Raw genomic sequence first — 18320 nt, 5'->3', positions numbered from 1 at the left:
TGGGTGGGGGGGGGGGGGGGGGAGGAAAGAAAGAAAGAAAGAAAAATATATTAAAAAAACATTAAAAAACTGAAGTCAAACCCCACCCCAATGGCTCAGCTGGTGCCAGTAGCGAATACTGGAGTCAACACAGACCAGGAAAGCCCAGATTTAACTCACCTGAGGTACAATTGGCCCAAGTCCCCCTGGGTTAGGGAAAAGAACAAAGCCCCAGGGTAGACACATCTGCCGTCCAGGTACACCTCATGGAGACGGGCGTGTGTGAAGGGTTCCACCGTCTTAGATGTCTACACAAGAGCTGCCTCCAACAGCGCTCCTGATGTCTAGGTAAGCATAATGTATAAAGGCAGCAAAAGTCATCCCTTGTTGCTCAGTTTTATGCTTTAGGATGAATGGCTAGAGTCAGTCACTCAGAACAGACAATATATGTAGAACTTATTCATTACAATCAGCTCCAGTGACTCAAAGGCTGCAAAATTAATCAGAATCAGAAAGGCCACAAATTAGGTGGGACCCAGTTAGACAGAGTCCTGTCTTTATGCTGAAGTTTCTTCATTGGCCTGTTAAGAGGTGGTGCCTCCACCGGCTCCAGAAAAGACCATTAATGCAGCACCAGAGGCAGGAACTCGCAATGCCAGGAGTTCCCATCTCCGAGGGACCTGGCCTATCGTCAGTGGCTGTACACCTGGTAGGACTATAGGTAACAGGCTGTAAAATGGCAGTAGCGCACCTTACTGTGGGTCCTAACCTGGATTACAAAAGAAAAAGCAGGCCTACCTATGTTCCCATCTTCCTAGGTACCATGGAGAGAGGATGCTGAGCAATCCATTAAAATGTTGGAGGAGAGAAATACGTAAATCAAGATTGTATAAGCAAGTGAATGGTTTCTATTTTAAAAGTGCAAAAATGGGGCAACTTTGATATTAATTATGAATAGTTTTTTTTTTTTACTTTTATAAAAGCCTGGGAACTGATGGAGCTGGTTCAACAGGTCTGCATGTCCAAGTCAAGCAAATCATCAGTACCCCAATTTGACAACAGATCCCAAAAACCCACAAAAGTTGCCACTGGAACTAGAGGTCAGGCTGTCAATAGTTGTGAATGGAATTACCAGTCAGAGAACCACACTTACGATTGATAGCCCTCCAAGCTAAATGTACTTGTAGTCTCACAGATGTTATTGCTTCACATACAGGCAAAGGATTAAGCAATTCAACACTAACTTGCAAATAGGTTTTGTTTTCAAATCACAAAAAAAACTAAATGGGGGTGGGGGGTGCCCCTAGAAAGGGCTCCAAGTATGGGGTGCAATCTATATGCGTGCCAATACAGAGATGCATTTTGGTACCTGTGGCTACAATGTATATGCATGAGGCAGATACCTAATCCAACTCCTAATTGGCCTTACCAATAGAAAGAAAGACTTGCATTTATATAGCGCCTTTCACGACCTCCGGGTGTCTCAAAGCACTTTACAGCCAATTAAGTACTTTTGAAGTGTAGCCACTGTTGTAATGTGGGAAGCAATAGCTTTAAAAACACTCATTGCCAACAGCAAAAAATTACTATTTTTATTAAGTCATTAAACTAACCTGATTGAAGCCTCATCACCACCACCACCCTCTCCCCTCCCCCACCACACAGTGGCTTTACTTACTTGCCATGACAGGGCCTCTCCAGCTCTCTTTACAAAAAGATAAAGTTTAACACTATATACAAATGGTGTAATTGAGTACTGTGCTACTCACCCACCTGTTTTTTTTTTTTAAATCACAATGAAAGTGTGGTGGAACATTCAACAGAAGGGCAAAACGCTAGTTTAGAGTAGCTATTGAAGGTGGCTCTACTAAAGTTATCATTCTGAAATTTGTTTTACTGGGAGGGAGTGAACCCAGTCTGCACCTCCTAGCAGTAGGTTGCATAACTTGGTAGAGGCTTAAGAGCAGATGGCCCGATTTATTTTGTCAGCTGACGAGATTTTTTTCTTAAACAGTTGCATTGGAATAAGTAGACTGCAATGTGAGTGGGCATTGTCGGTACATAATTAGGACAGATTAATTCTAGCACGCATTCTGAACTCAAAACGTAAGAGACGAGGGGGAAGAAAAAGGTCACGTAAACTATCAAAACTGGTTATGTCTGAATATAAAATGCCCCAAGATTGGGCACAAAGTCTTCTGTGCTAAAAAGTGAGGAAAAAGAAATGAAGTATGTGCAATAGTAAGGTGCCAACTCCAAGAGAAAACTCCCTTATGCCACTACACAACTCCATCTATATACATCCGATCATCACAAATCAGAAATAGGTTTTAAAACTGACAGCAATGATTATGTAAAACTAAATATTCTCAAATGCAATATCCAGAATAGTTGGATTGTTATATGGTCTTCACAATACAATACCCACTTTACCAAGAGATCACCACCAGTTTGCCAACACTTATGCACAGAAATCTAATTTTCCTATTTTAAAATAGAGTAGGCCACAAGAACGCATGATTTGGGAACCGTACATTAAAGCCAATTAAAAGGATGTTCGTATTATCCAACAGAAACCAGATACTCACACCAGAGTCTGGAGAGAGCAAAACAAATCACAAGCTGTTCGAGAAAGAGGTCACCTGTCCACGTTCAGCAGGGATCTACTGCGTGGCTCAGAAAAGATTAAACAAAAAACTTAAAATTTGTTAAAAGATTTTGTAAACATAATGTTATATCTCCATCACAGAAACCTTATGCAATGAATAGAAACTTGCATGGTTTCTGCTACTGCATCACCTGATTTATTATGGGTTTTTAAAAAAGATGTTGACAACTGGTAGTTAAATAAAGTGATACATGGAATACATGTATTAACAGAACAGAAAAATATTAGCACAAATGGATTTAATAAAAAGCAGCTAACAATTTAAGTAACTTCCATGGTCACTACAATGAAGACTATACAAAGACAGCTGGTGTTTTGCTCATGTGGCATGGCTATAAGGTGCAGGAATTGTACTGTGATAATACCTTTGGCTAAATAATCTCAATTTCTATCAGTAAAGTTTGAAAAAAATCTACTAAAACTTTATGAGTGAAGAAAGAGATACATTGGACGTGTGCAGACCTTTCCTGACCTAGTCAGGTCATTGAAACGTTTTATGCATTGGATCCACGACCTTGGCTTTACACTCCTGCTACTCACTTCCTCAGCCACCTCTATCCAGGCATTCTTCATGGTGGCAGCTGGTTTCTTCTACCCACTTGCAGGGAATAGCACATCTCTCCTTGCGCTCAACACACAGAAGGACCTCCACGGAAGCATTACTGAATTGGGCAGGTGAGGGGGGGGGGGGGGGGGGGGGCGGTGCGCCCACCCAATTATTTAAAATATAGAGTAGGCCACAAGAACGCATGATTTGGGAACCGTACATTAAAGCCAATTAAAAGGATGTTAGTATTATCCAACAGAAACCAGATACTCTCACCACCAGAGTCTGGAGAGAGCAAAACAAATCACAAGCTGTTCAAGAAAGGGGTCACTTGGCCACATTCAGCAGGGATGTACAGATATTTCTATCTCGACATACATCCAACTCTCCACCTCCCTTGCAGAGCTAGACTGAGGCTTTAAGTAATTGCCAGGAATTGCATCACGCAGGTGGGTGGCACGCCCACAAACCCATGATCCCAACGCAAAACACAGAAGCATTAAAATTGGCCAGGCTTTCACGCCACAAGATGTTGCGGGCTCATCATTCATTCCGTCCTCACACGCTCCATTCCCCGCTCCAAGTTAATATCAGGGTCTCAGTGTCTAAACTCACATGAAGAATGGTCACCTGGGTGAGGCATCACAGATCTGTCAGCATCCATGGAACCTATACCACACAAGAGTCTGCGCCCTGAGAAGAGGAAGAGATAAAACGAGTGCAACCAACAGACAACTCCTAGCATGCTGCGTCCTGCATAACACTAGAGAGGGTACAGAGGAGATTTACGAGGATGTTGCCAGGACTGGAGAATTTTAGCTATGAGAAAAGATTGGCTAGGCTGGTGTTGTTTTCTTTGGAAAAGGAGGCTGAGGGAGACTTGATTGAGGTGAAAAAATTATGAGGGGCCTAGATAGAGTGGCTAGGAAGGACCGGTTTCCCATAGCAGAGGTCACTAATCAGGGGGCATAGATTTAAAGTAATTGGTAGAAGGATTAGAGGGGAGTGGAGAACATTTTTCACTCAGAGGGTGGTAGAGTCTGGAACACTCTGAAAGGGTGGTAGAGGCAGAAACCCTCAAATCGCATTTAAAAAGTACTTGATATGCACTAAGTGCTGCAACCTACAAGCCAACGGACCAAGAGCTGGAAAGTGGTACAGCATTAGGCTGGATAGCTCTTTTTCAGCTGAGACACGATGGGCCGAATGGCCTCCTTCTGTGCCGTAAATTTCTATGATTATTGGTGGCAATGAGAGTACACGATCCACCCAGTTGTACAATTGTATTATCACTGTCCAATTTTCTAGAAGCACATTTTCTGCATGTCCACATACTACACCATGTTTGTTAACATGCTAGGGGGAAGACAGCTCTAATAGTTTTGGGAGTTATGGGGTCATCTGGTGTGGTACAGCTATCTCAAGCAAAAGTACTCATATCCGATACCTGCATCTCCCTGCTTCCCCACCTCAGTCCTCTCCCGCACCATTCTCAACAACAACTTGTATTTATATAGCACCTTTAATGTAATAAAACGTCCCAAGGCGCTTCACAGGAGGCTATTCCTCATGTGCAAACCTGGACAGTTAATATTGGCAGGCGATTTGACAGAGCGCATGAAAACCAATTCCAATTCTACCCTCATCCAAGACACATACTTTCAGCACTGGTTGGTGGATTGCGATTAGGAGCAGAAATTGGATGATCTCCTCCCCTCCTGCAGCCCAGAACTGCTCGGCCAATTGTAGCTCACCAATTGAGCTCAACCAAGACCAGTTAACTCAGGTGAGACTGTGATTGAATTTTCATTTTATGGCTGTTGCAAACCACTTTTATCAAATGACCCAAACACATCTTAATATGTAATTAGAAAAGAATTTTGTGGTTTCAATTATGAGAGTTGTACATAGGTTTTTCCCCTCCATTCAACAGTTACAGCTGACATATCATTTCCAACTTAACATACAAAAATAATTCTCATCTAATACTGACTGCTCGCTAGTGCATTCTGAAAATGGCCTGACAAGAACACAATGGCCCAGAACTTGGTGTCGGGGGCTTGCCGCACGTGCAAGCCCCCGATCTGCACTCACCCTGCGCGCTGACATCTGAAGCCCGGGCCTGCTTGCATTTCCTGTCACAGGCCCGGTTCAGATGTCAGCGCGCAGTGCTTACCTGATCCAGCGGCGTAGTTAGTGCGATGTGCCGGCTGGGATCAGGTGAGCACTGTACAACCAATCGGGATGGGAAGGTTCAGTCATGAGTTTGAGTGTAAGAACTGTCAAACTCATGAAAACTACAGGGGCCCAAAACACTATTTAAACTTTAAATAAAAATTTAAAAAACATCCCAATCATTAAATTAAGTATAAATAAGTTTTTAAAAAATTTAATTATTTTTTTTTGAAAATTTTTTTTTTTTTTTTAATTTTAAAAAAGGGTCTAAAACTAAACTTACCTTAGTGTAGATTCTTTAAAATAATAAACCTGTGGGGAAAAAAATTCTAAATTACACAAACACCACTTACCTGTAAAAGTAAATACTTACGTGTGCTTTTTACAAGCGTAAAGGCCTTTAGACATGCGCAAATCCCCCAAAACAGAGGAAACCCAAGACGCACGCGCTAGCCTCTTCACCTCTTGGGTTAGAGAGGAGAGGAAATGCCGGTTTTCAGCGCATGCTGAAAACCGGCATTTCCTCCGGCCAGACGCGTGAGTACCCCTTCCGTACTCACGCGTTTGGGAAGGAATTACTGCCCCAATGTTTTCATGGTATGCGGTGATAGTACATATTGGTGGTCAAAAGTGTAGATGATTGTTTGTGCTCCCACTAGGCTTCCATCGGAGTTTTCAATTTCAACTATGCTTAAAAAAGAAAAAAAAACCACAAAGAGGCTGGAATAGAAACATAGAAGATAGGAGCAGGAGTAGGCCATTTGGCCCCTCGAGCCTGCTCCGCCATTCAATGAGACCATGGCTGATCATCCAAATTCAGTACCCTGTCCCTGCTTTCTCCCCATATCCCTTTAGCCTTAAGAAATATATCTAATTCCTTCTTGAATATATTTAATGAATTGGCCTCAACTGCCTTCTGTGGTAGAGAATTCCACAGGTTTACCACTCTCTCGGTGAAGAAATTCCTCCTCATCTGTCCTAAATGGCTTACCCCTTATCCTTTAGACTGTGACCCCTGGTTCTGGACTCCCCCGACATCAGGAACATCCTTCCTGCATCTAGTCTGTCTAGGCCTGTTAGAATTTTATAAGTTTCAATGAGATCCCCTCATTCTTCTAAACTCTAGCAAATATAAGCCCAATCGACCCAATGTCTCTTCATATGTCATTCCTGCCATCCCAGGTATCAGTCTGGTGAATCTTCACTGCACTCCCTCCATGGCAAGAACATCCTTCCTCATACAAGGCGACCAAAACTGCATACAATACTGAAGGTGTGGTCTCACCAAGGCCCTGTACAACTGCAGCAAGACATCCTTGCTCCTGTACTCGAATCCTCTCGCTATGAAGGCCAACATACCATTTGCCTTCTTAACCGCCTGCTGCACCTGCATGCTTACCTTCAGCGACTGGTGCACAAGGACACCCAGGTCTCATTGCACTTCCCCTTCTCCCAATCTATTGCCATTCAGATAATAATCTGCCTTCCTGTTTTTGCCACCAAAGTGGATAACCTCGCATTTATCCACATTATACTGCATCTGCCCAATCACCCAACCTGTCCAAAATCATACTGGAGTTTCTCTGCATCCTCCTCACCGCACACACACCCACCCAGCTTTGTATCATCTGCAAACTTGGAGATATTACATCTAGTTCCCTCGTCTAGATCATTAATAAATATTGTGAATAGCTGGGGTCAATTGATTGTAATGCAAAGTAACATTTAAAACTAAGTGTAAAGTATTGCGTATCACAGAGGAACCCAAGAGTAAGGGTAGAGTAGCTTCAATTTCTTGACAACAGCAGTTTTTATGCTGCCACTTCCCAACGGATGATTCTGTAGTCAGCGGCAAAGTAAATCTGCCACATTCACAAAGGGCAGCAAACAGGAAGACCCTTTTACTGGGTGTTGCCAGCAGCTGGCCTTAGCAGACCAAGCAAGTTTACTATGAGAATGTCACTCACATCGGAAGCTGGCGGCACTAGCACATTACACATTAAAAACGGCCAATGGGACAGGCCTCGTGGATTATGCAAGGCTTTACAATGTACTGGTCAGACCATATTTGGAGTGCTATGTTCAGTTCTGGTCACCATGCCACAAACAAGCATTGGAGAGGGTGGAGTTTTTTTTTCTTCAGATAAAGGAACACAAGAATTTCCATTAAAGGACAATTAGGCCAAACATGCAGAGTCTCGAGAAAAGCGTCAACTTGTCTTTTCAACCCAATTATACCATCTGCTTCAATCGGCTTCCCAAAGACTTGCTCCAGGAGTCGTTACCCTTCGGATGAAAAAGTTGCATCACTTCCCTTCGAACTAACATCCTAATTTATTTTGAAAACTTGCACCCATGTATTGGAATTATTGGCCTGTACAGACTTAGTAAATTCCTTCATAATCATAAGCTCCTTTTACAGTTTTATTGTAGCATAGTTGCTATGATAGTGGACTAGTAATCCAGAGGCCTGGACTAATAACCCAGAAAACACAAGTTCAAATCCCACCATGGCAGTTTGTGAATTTGAATTCAGTTTAAAAAAAAACACTAAATAAATCTGGAATAAAAAGCTGGCATCAGTAAAATTGATCATGAAGCTATCGGATTATCGTAAAAACCAAATTGTTTCAACTAATTTCCTTTAGGGAAAGGAAACCTGTAGCCCTTACCCAGTCAGTCCCACACCAACAAGGCACCTGTCATCGTCCGCGACAGGTGCCTGATCGACACAGCAACTTTCGCTTCACTGGCCTGCCAGCAGAGCAACAGCCCGGCCCTCGTCGGGTCCTGCTCCGCCCCGGCATATGACGACTACTCCCGCCTACTCGCAGATTTCCGAGGCTCACACAACCGACCTTCTCAGCCGCGGCAGCCAAGCATGGGGTCAAGCACCACACCACCACTACGGGACCACCAGTGTTCGCTCGAGCCAGACGCCTGGACCCAGCCAAGATGGCGGTGGCCAAGGAAGAATTGGCCACGATGGAAAAACTGGGCATCATCCGCCGCTCGAACAGCCCTTGGTCGTCCCCCCTCCACATTGTGCCCAAGCCGGGCGGTGGCTAGCGCCCCTGCGGCGACTACAGACGGCTCAACGACGCCACCACGCCCGATACCCCATTCCGCACATCCGAGACTTCGCGGCACACCTAGCAGGAAAGTCTGTCTTTTCCAAGGTCGACCTGATTCGCGGCTACCATCAGGTCCCCGTCCACCACGCAGACGTCCAGAAGATGGCAGTCATCACCTCCTTCGGACTGTTCAAGTTCCTGCGCATGCCCTTCGGGCTTAAGAACGCCGCACAGGCCTTCCAACGGCTTATGGACTCCGTCCTACAGGACCAGAGCTTCCTGTTAGTCTATCTGGACGATATCCTCGTGGCCAGCACCAGCAAGGCCGAGCACATCGCGCATTTGCGCTCCCTTTTCCAGCGCCTCAGCCAACACGGGCTAATCGTCAACCTGGCCAAATGCCAGTTCGGAGCAGCCCAAATTGACTCTCGGCCACAGAATCTCGCCAAGGGGAACCATTCCCCTACCTTCCAAGGTGCAGGCGGTGGCAGACTTTCCCCAGCCCACCTCAGTTAAGGCGCTGCAGGAATTTTTGGGTATGGTCAATTTCTATCACCGGTTCGTGCCCAAGGCCGCCGCACTCATGCGCCCCCTCTACGAAGCCACCAGGGGCAAAACAGGCCAAGAACTCACCTGGTCCAGCGAGATGGCGACAGCCTTCCACCAGACCAAAAGCGCCTTGGCCAACGCCACACTACTGGCCCACCCCATCCCGGGCGCCAAGACCGCCCTCACCACAGACGCCTGGGATTACGCCGTCGGTGCCGTCCAGCAACAGTGGGTGGAAGGCACGTGGCAGCCACTGGCATTTTTCAGCCGACCGCTGCGCAAGAACAAGCAGGCCTACAGCACGTTTGACAGAGCGCTCCTGGCCCTGTTCCTGGCAATCCGGCACTTCCGTTTCCTTCTGGAAGGCCGGCCGTTCACCGCATTCGTGGACCACAAGCCGCTCACTTTCGCCATGGCCAAAGTAACCGAACCCTGGTCCGCGCGCCAACTCAACTTCATCTCGGAGTTTACCACGGACATCTGGCACGTCGCCGGCAAGGACAATTTGGTGGCCGACTGCCTCTCAAGACCCTCGCTCCACGCAGTGCACCTGGGCGTCGACTATGCCAGCATGGCGAGAGACCAGGCCGCCGACACGGATATCCAGGCCCTCAGGACGTCAACTCCCAGCCTCACCCTGGCCGACACCCACTTCCACGCAGCCGGCACAACCCTCCTGAGAGACGTCTCAGTCCCCTCGCCTAGGCCGGTCATTCCATCCGCCTGGCGCAAGCGAGTTTTCGACATCATCCACGGCCTTTCACATCCAGGGATGCGTGCGTCTCAGAAACTTATGTCCGCCAAGTTCGTCTGGCCTGGACTCCACAAGGATGTGAGACTGGACCAACACATGCGTACCGTGTCAGCGCGCGCTAAGGTCCAGCAGCACACCAAGGCGCCATTGGAGTGTTTCCCGGTGCCCGAGGGGCGTTTCGACCACGTCGATCTGGTCGGCCCCTTGCCGCCGTCGCACGGTTTTACACCTGCTCACTATCGTCGACCGCACCACCAGATGGCCCGAGGTGGTTCCCCTCGCCTCCACCACCACGACCGACGTCGCGCGAGCATTCGTCTCGACATGCCGACCAACATATCCTTGGACAGAGGCCCCCAGTTCACCTCCCACTTGTGCCATCATCGCCGGCCTTGGCACCAAGTTGCACAGGACAACAGCCTACCACCCGCAGGCCAACGGGCTCTGCGAGCGCTTTCATCGTTCTTTGATAGCCTCCCTCCGCGCCAGCCTGGCCGACACCAGCTGGACCGACAAACTACCCTGGGTTCTCCTGGGATTGCATACTGCACCCAAAGAGGACCTCCGCGCCTCTGCAGCCGAGATGGTCTACGGCCAACCGCTCAGAGTACCAGGCGACTTCCTCCCCGACAACGGAGCCGTGGTCGGCCGCCAGACAGCTTTCCCTGCACCAGGACGCGGCCCAGCAATTCCGTCCAGTGCCCACTTCGCAACACGGCCCGCAGCCGTCCTACATGCCTTGAGACTTACGAAATGCGGAGTTAGTCTTCGTGCGCCGGGACGCGCACAGAGGCCCGCTGCAGGCACCATACACCGGCCCCTTCCCAGTATTGGAGACGGGGGACAAAGCTTTTCTTATCGATGTCGGCGGGAAGCCGGACCTTATTTCAGTAGACCGCCTCAAACCGGCGCACCTGGACCTCAGCTTCCCGTTTCAGCCGGCTCTTCCCCCACGGCGGGGCAGACCTCCCGCGTTGGCGGCAGCCCCACAAGAGGACCAAGACACGCCAGAACCTTACTTCCCGGCCGCCGCCCCACCTTCGCCGGCAGCCAGTCCACCGCCAGACCAGCCGACCTCCCAGACAGCCCTCCTCACACGCCAGATGGCTACTACAGGGGGGAAGGGGGGGGGGGGGGGGGGGGAGGGGGCGCGTATGTGGCATTGCCACATTGGGGAAACACTATGTAGATAAACCTGTATAATCCCCTTTTAACTGCTGTATTCCCCTCCCCCCCCCACAAGACAGTTGCAAGCTGAGGAATAAGGCACGTTCAGACTTGCCTGCTGCTGATAGAAGGAAAACCAATCAATCAGGTTCCAGCAGGTGACCAGTCCGTGAGTCATCACAGGTTCGCGGGCTTCACGAATTCAGTACTGTATTGAGAGAGAGTTGGAGTAAAGACCTATTTCTTGTAGCTCGCTGTGTTGCCTATTTCTTTACGCGGGAGACCGTAGTCCCCCACAACATCACAGAAAATCAATTGTGGTTCAGGAAATAAACATTAATGATGGCAATTTATCATTGATAGATGCACAGTTGGATGTTCAGACAGTTCACAGCATGCTTATTTTCAGCAAAAAAAAGAGACCACTAATCAAATTTGATTTTAAAACAAAATGCAACCAAGATAATAACTTGAGGCCACAATAAGGCACACAGAACATTCAAAATGGAAGAATTAGAAATTAATGAAGAGGTACCTATTTATTAACTTAGAAGTCAAATCACATACATTTTGCAATTATAGTGACAAAACACATTCATTCTTGCATTGAAGACTTTGAGCCACCAGCTTCACCTGCAGATGCTGACCTCCACCTGACACTCCCTAGTTCAAATGATTAAGTTTAAGAGTCTGCACTCATGCTTCTCTATCTCCATCTTTCCCCCCCCCTAAAACCAACTTCAAACATCCTCCAACTTTTCTTAATTTTGGGTGAAGTGTTAAGATACACATGAATCAAAGCGGGTTTACTTTTATAAAGGAGTGCAATATTGATGGTCAAGTTACTTCTGTGTTTCATTCACAAACTACAAATTTAATATTTGTAACAAGTATATAGCACCTAGAGTTTCTGGAAGAAGTATAATGGTGCATTTATATCACAGGATTGCTTCAAGAAGAAATGCAGGGAGCCACATTGGCAGCTTGCATAGAAATGCTACCTACAGCCAGAAACAAAAAATTGGGAGGCAGCACCCTTAGTGGCGTATGTTTACACATCTGCGTGACCACTTGAGATATAGTCTTGGGTGGGTCTTGATGCCTATGGTGGAAACAGCAGAGCCTCATTTACCTTGCAACACTCAACTGCCAGCAGCTCTGTAAAGTAAATTCTGCATTATTTTAGATTCTCAATTCAAGTCCAAGCATTTGAAATTCCATTTCAAATTTAGGAGTTTGCCTATAAATGTTACAAAAACCATCATATGGGAACTGGACTGGGATGGACACTGCCTTTTCATTCAAATCCAGGCATGAAGCAGTGTGTGATTGCTGCTTAGGCATGGTTCCACTGCACAAACTGCTCCTAATTTGGCACCGTGTTGATAATTTCCACTCAGAAGCCGTAATGTGGCAAGTAGAAAGTTTCACATTGGTGCACCCTGAGGTTTTGGTCTGAGAAACTACTAATGGTAACCAGAGCGCGTCACGCTGCAGTTGGATATGGACATAGGGTGATTAAACCATTAGAGGTATCCCACTGCCCAGCACTGAGCTCCATCACCATGAGCATGAGAATTCATCCTAAAATGGAAAAAGGTCTAAATAGGTCTACATTTATGGCAGGCTTTGGCAATTCTTAGTTAGTATCAACAACCTGGTCTTTTTACATTACATGTTCCAGAATTCTGGCCTGAATCCAATTTCACACAAATTCTGGATATCACCACCACTAGGGAATGATTATAAACCATCTTTTCAAAACCTCCCAAACCCACAACCTCTACCACCTAGAAGGACAAGGGCAGCAGGAGCATGGGAACACCCTCACCTCCAAGTCTCACACCATCCTGACTTGGAAATATATCGCCGTTCCTTCATCACTGGGTCAGAATCCTGGAACTCCCTCCCTAACAGCCTTCACCTCACGGGCTACAGCGGCAAGGGCAATTAGGGATGAGCAATAAATGCTGGCCTTGCCAGCGATGCTTACATCCCAGGAACTAAAAAAAGATAAATCAGCAACTGCTGAAATTTTAAATTAGCTGCAACTTTCCTGAGTTGAAGGGACTTCATCAAAAAGTATCTGGCAGAAAATTTCCACTAGGAACAGAATTACTCATGGGGCTGACCCAATAATACCCTTCTTTTCTCACCATCAATGTCACCATTCTTTAATATACTTTAGACTTTGTCACTAGTTAAATCAGATTAACAATGGGTAATGAAAGTCAATTCAGCCCAAACATATTATACACGTATAAAAATGCCAAAAAAGGAATTTCCTTTAAAATTCCCAAATTAGACAAGCAGAATACTGCTTTTGTCTAGCAATACATTCATACGGCACTGCTACTAAGCAAGTACCCATACAAGATGGGGCCAAAATACAAAGTAAGCATGGAAGACTCCAGGGAAGATGTGGTCCTTCAGGTTTCTTTAAAAAAATTACACCCATTAGTTTGAGCCTAGACTTGTACAAATAGTTTCCTTTATTATCTATCAATGGTGCATAATCATCAGTGGGTACTGTAGACTCCTAAAGACTTAGATAAATATCTTAAATTTTGACTGCTAGAAAAATCTGGTTATGTTTCACTAATATCCAAGCTATTTATATATTCACATAAAAGAGATCAGGAGTGTTTAATTTACTTTCTTTTTTAAACTGAATAGCCAATGGAGGAGGGAATAAATAAAACATTAAGGCAGTTGACATATCATGGATATAATGTGCAGGCACAGTGAGCTTACCCAAGCAGGCCAAAGTCCCAAATGACAAGTGATGTATAAACTGGTGTTTTCAGTGGGAACAGTTTCATTAGTTTAAGGGATTCCATTGCACAAGCATTAGCACATAATGGCATATTATAGCAACTGGGTATCAAAGCAAGAAGGGCAGCTGCAAATATACAATTTAATTCACAAAGACACTAAACATTTTTTTTTGGACAGCGACAATCTAAAGTTAAGACAGGTGCTGGGGGTTTGCAATGTGCATTCAGATGTCATGGTGCCAGAGATTAGTACGCATACAAAAGTCATCTAGCCTGATGCCATTTTTCTTAACTGTCTTCCTGTGCTCCAGTTGTTAGCGCGTGTTCTTCCCTCAGCCAAAACTGGAATGAAGCTGGTGATTTATAATTCAATGCAGTTCCAAAGAGTCCGTCATCTCACCCAACTGGCCATTGATCACGAGGTGCGAGGCTGAGCACCAAGTATCAAAGAACTATTCAGCCGTGAGACCATTTTAACAAGCTTGACCCCCATCCTCCCAGGGCGCGCGCACACAGATGCATTTTCCGGCAGGAGTCACCACAGTGGATACGACGGCTGATTGCCTCCCCTCCCTCTGTAGCCCTGGATACGGAGATTAATGGGACTGGCCCCTTCCTCTCCACCCACAGACTCCGCACAAGGGCTGAACCTGGCTCCTTCTCCTCCCCCACACACACACTTGTAGGACTCGGAATAAAGATAAAATAAAAGTGAACCCACTGAATTATAACCAACATCTAAAAGTTTACAGATTCCATTTCACCTCAAGCTGCGGGGGGACGGTGCCGAACAGATTCGGTGTCTAACTTGTTGGGTTGCGATTTTATTCAAGAGCTTAACTTCTTGGGAGGGAGGGGAAAGAGTTCCAGGACACGTCCGAACTTTTAAACCAGAAGTTGGATCGGATCGTCCGCCGAGAGAAGTTCGAGCAGTTATTCCATAATGTTTAAGCAATTATACAACGATGACAGTGTACGGTTTCAGTTTTTTTTTTAAAAAAAAGGATTTTTTTTAAAATAAACTATTCATCGCACCAGCGGCCGCCCGCGGAACCACGGAGCCCGGCAACAACTGTGACCTCGCACCAAGTAACCACGAAGGCAGCAAACGGGAATCCTGAGCGAGTCATCGGTCAAAAACACCCGTCAAATACAAAGACAAAATCAACAAAATACACAGAGATCAGGTCTGCTCGCCCATCAAGACTCTTTCCCACCACAACAAGTGAACGCCGACGAGTTTCAGTTTGGGGGAATGGGGACACTAAAAAATAAGTTCGGTTTTGTGACAAAAATAGCAACAAAATTATACAGCACTGGGACGGGAAACTAATTAAAACCAGAGCCAAAATTAAAATGAAGCGAATTCAAATCCCAAACTACACGAAGCCGCAACACTAAAACTAGTTTTTAAAAAAGCCCAGGGCAGCAACAGAAGCCCGAATAATCAGCTGTCGGAAACACTACAAGGACACTCTTCTTACACGCTTCCTACAGCACAACCCGGCTAAAGGCTATCAAGAAGCGCCGCTGCAAACAGCTGAAAGTTCTTACCTTTAATCCACTCCACCACTTGTTTCGGCGTCCACTTTGTGATGGGTTCCATTGGTATGGGGGGGGGAATTAAACTGAAGTATAATATAACAGAATAGCAAAATAGTGCGGATGGTGGAGCGGAGCCGGTGTGTCAGAGGCTAAAGCTTCGGCTCGCGGCGTGTCCCGGTGCGAATGTTGTGCAGCGCACCTGGTGCTCGCACTCCGGCCCCTGCCCGCTGAGCCCGGGCTCTTGTTGCTACTGCTGCTCCAGGACCTCCACCTCCCAGCACCCTATCAGCTCGCACTCACCACTACTTCCGTCGAAACTCCTTAAAGGGAAGGGACTTCCCCGCTGCACCCAGCGTGCTTTGCTTATTATTATGATTATTATTTGTAGCTGCCGACTTAAAAAGCGCACGCGAGAGCGAGCAACAAATCTCTGTTGCATTTTTTCCCCCTTCCGCCTCGATAATCATAAGTGAGAAAGAAGGGGGAATCGAGCCTCGGTTTCCCTACTTACAAAAAGTATGGGTGGAGAGGCAGCCGACTGGGATCGGTGTTCTTTTCACACTTAAAGGGGTAGCGCGTGTACTCTTTTAGTTTGGACCAAAAACAAATTGACTTTAAATTAACAAAACTTTAAATAAACCTTAACAACTTAAATTAGAATTGTGTTGTCCGGGTTGATAACGCACTCCAGTCCCCGCGGCGCCCACCGGTCGCGGAAGTACTCAAGCGTGCCGGCGGACACCTAGTAGCGCGTGTAAGTTGTATTGGAAAGCTTTTCCCATGTCATAATAAACATAGACACAACATTATTCACAACACAGAAACAAAAACGTCACTGTGACAACCCTTGAGGCCTTTTTAGTCACCCTAAAAAAACAATGACAAATCATTCTTAACACGCGTTCCAGCTAAACAACTTCTATAGTGCTCCTCGTTTACAGAAAGATGTCTCAAAGCACTTTTAAAAAGGGGAGGAAAACACGGACATATGATTGATAGTGGATCCTGTATAGTTCAAATCAAAAGCTTAAAATCATTTTTGATGGTATGTAAATAAATAACTTGTATTTATATAGCACCTTTCACATACGAATAATGACGGACAGGGAAAGACCCACTAATCCACCCAGCCTGCCCCACACAACTGCGATGCCTTGTGCATCATAATAATCTGAGAGAGGCAAAAAACATAAAAAGCCAGGCCAATTTGGGGAAGGGGAATCTGGAAAATTCCTCTCTGGATGCCTTGGGCAATCCAAAGTAGTCTCGGAGCCCACTCTGGCCATGATTAATCCCACACAATACCTATGTTTTATATGAGGTGATATCTGTCCCAACTAGGAACAGGTCCGGCTCTCGCTTGAAGGAATATTCACCACACAAGCCGGCAGCCTGTTCCACAGAGCCACTATTCTCTGGGAAAAGAACCACCCCCTAACATCTAACCTAGTCCTGGCCTTACATAACTTGAAATTGTGTCTCCTGGTCCTCTCTAACCTATTTCGTTGAAACAAACTGTCTGCACAAACAGCATCTATTCCTTTAATCATTTTATAATAGAGGACATTGGTGAGGCCACACCTGCAGTACTGTGTACAGTTCTGGTCTCCTTACCTAAGGAAAGACATACTTGCCTTAGAGGGAATGCAACAAAGGTTCACTAGATTGGTTCCTGGGATGAGGGGATTGCCCTATAAGGAGAGATTGAGTAGACTAGGCCTATATTCTCTAGAGTTTAGAAGAATTAGAGGTGATCTAATTGAAACATATAAAATTCTTAAGGGGCTTGACAGGGTTGATGCTGAGAAAATGTTTTCTCCGGCTGGGGAATCTAGAACACGGGGTCACAGTCTCAGAATAAGGGGACGGCCATTTAGGACAGAGATGAAGAGAAATGTCTTCACTCAAAGCGTTGTGAATCTTTGGAATTCTCTACCCCAGAGAGCTGTGGAGGCTCAGTCGTTAAGTATATTCAAGACAGAGGTCAATAAATTTTTGAGAATTAGGGGATATGGGGATAGTGCGGGAAGGTGGAGTTGAGATAGAACATCAGCCATGATCTTGTTGAATGGTGGAGCAGGCTCGAAGGGCCAAATGGCCTACTTCAGCTCCTATTTCTTATAAACCTCGATCAAATCACCCCTAAGTCTACAATTCTCTAAAGTGTGAGTCCCAGCTCTTTGTGCTTCCAACTGAGAATTAATCTATTGGCTCTTTTCAGGACATTCCAAAGAGCTTTGCAACCAATTAAACATTTTTGAAATGTAATTGCTGTTGTAATGTAGGCTAACACAACAGTCAATTTGTAGACAGCAAGATCTTGCAAACATTGATGAATAAATTACGAAATAATCTATTTTAATGGCATTGGTTGTGGGATAAATACTTGCTATGACACCTGTGCTCTTCTTCAAATACTGTCATGGGATCTTTTGCATCCATCTGAGAGGGAAGACAAGACTTTAGTTTAACATCTCATCAGCACCTCCAGTTTAGCAAACCCTCAGTACTGCACTGAGATGATGTGCTCAAGTCTCTGGAATGAGGCTTGTATCCACAAACTTTTGATTGAGAGGTGCGAGTGTTACTACTGAGCCAAGGCTGACACTCTTCTATGTGACCATTCATCCTTTTTCCCTCTTTTTCATACCTTCCAAAGCATTTCCCCCTCCCCCTTCCCCATACACCTCCGCCTGAGAGGTGGGTTGGTTTTCCTGCTCCTAGCAATGTTGTTTATGTAATGGGAATGCAAGCAGAGCAACTTTATTTAACTCCAGTTGGCAAGGTAAACACTGGCCTGGAAATTCCTATGGCCCTGCTCTGTCAGTGTAAGTGCAGCAGGTCAGTACTTAACCCCGTGGAAATCAGAGGAGTCTGTCCCCAAAATTCCAGGGTCAGCTTATTTAAATAATACTGGCGGGACAAGGGTGAAAGTCTCACCAGCAGGGGGCCAGAAGTGCAGGGGTGGTGAGGCCTGGAAAACTCTGTTAGAGGGCAGAGCAAGGGCGTAACTTTCCTAATTAAAGGTCTCCATGCAGTTAAAAGGCTCTTAGAAGAGGGACTGTGCTGGCTGGAGCTAAAGAAG

The 18320-nt window shown here is 45.9% G+C and overlaps 1 protein-coding gene across 3 annotated transcripts in view; it reads right to left on the bottom strand.

Moving 5' to 3' along the window:
- The window catches only part of cnksr3 (cnksr family member 3), a 226273-nt gene extending 210706 nt beyond the window's left edge, over window positions 1-15567 (bottom strand). Inside the window, exon 1 of one of the 3 annotated variants that reach the window (XM_085981477.1) lies at window positions 15245-15567. In XM_085981477.1, coding sequence (XP_085837603.1) covers window positions 15245-15296 — 52 coding nt within the window. In that variant the 5' untranslated portion in view covers window positions 15297-15567. The remainder of the gene's footprint in view (window positions 1-15244) is intronic. The other 2 variants (XM_085981475.1, XM_085981476.1) reach the window with 2 other exon arrangements.
- Between the last annotated feature and the right edge of the window lie 2753 nt (window positions 15568-18320).

The sequence above is a fragment of the Somniosus microcephalus genome, chromosome 3 (genome assembly GCF_052327205.1).
Source record: "Somniosus microcephalus isolate GS21.2 chromosome 3, FLI_Smic_1.0, whole genome shotgun sequence".
Taxonomy (NCBI): domain Eukaryota; kingdom Metazoa; phylum Chordata; class Chondrichthyes; order Squaliformes; family Somniosidae; genus Somniosus; species Somniosus microcephalus.
The sequence above is the reverse complement of the archived record's forward strand: the minus strand, read 5'-3'. Positions and strand labels throughout refer to the sequence as shown.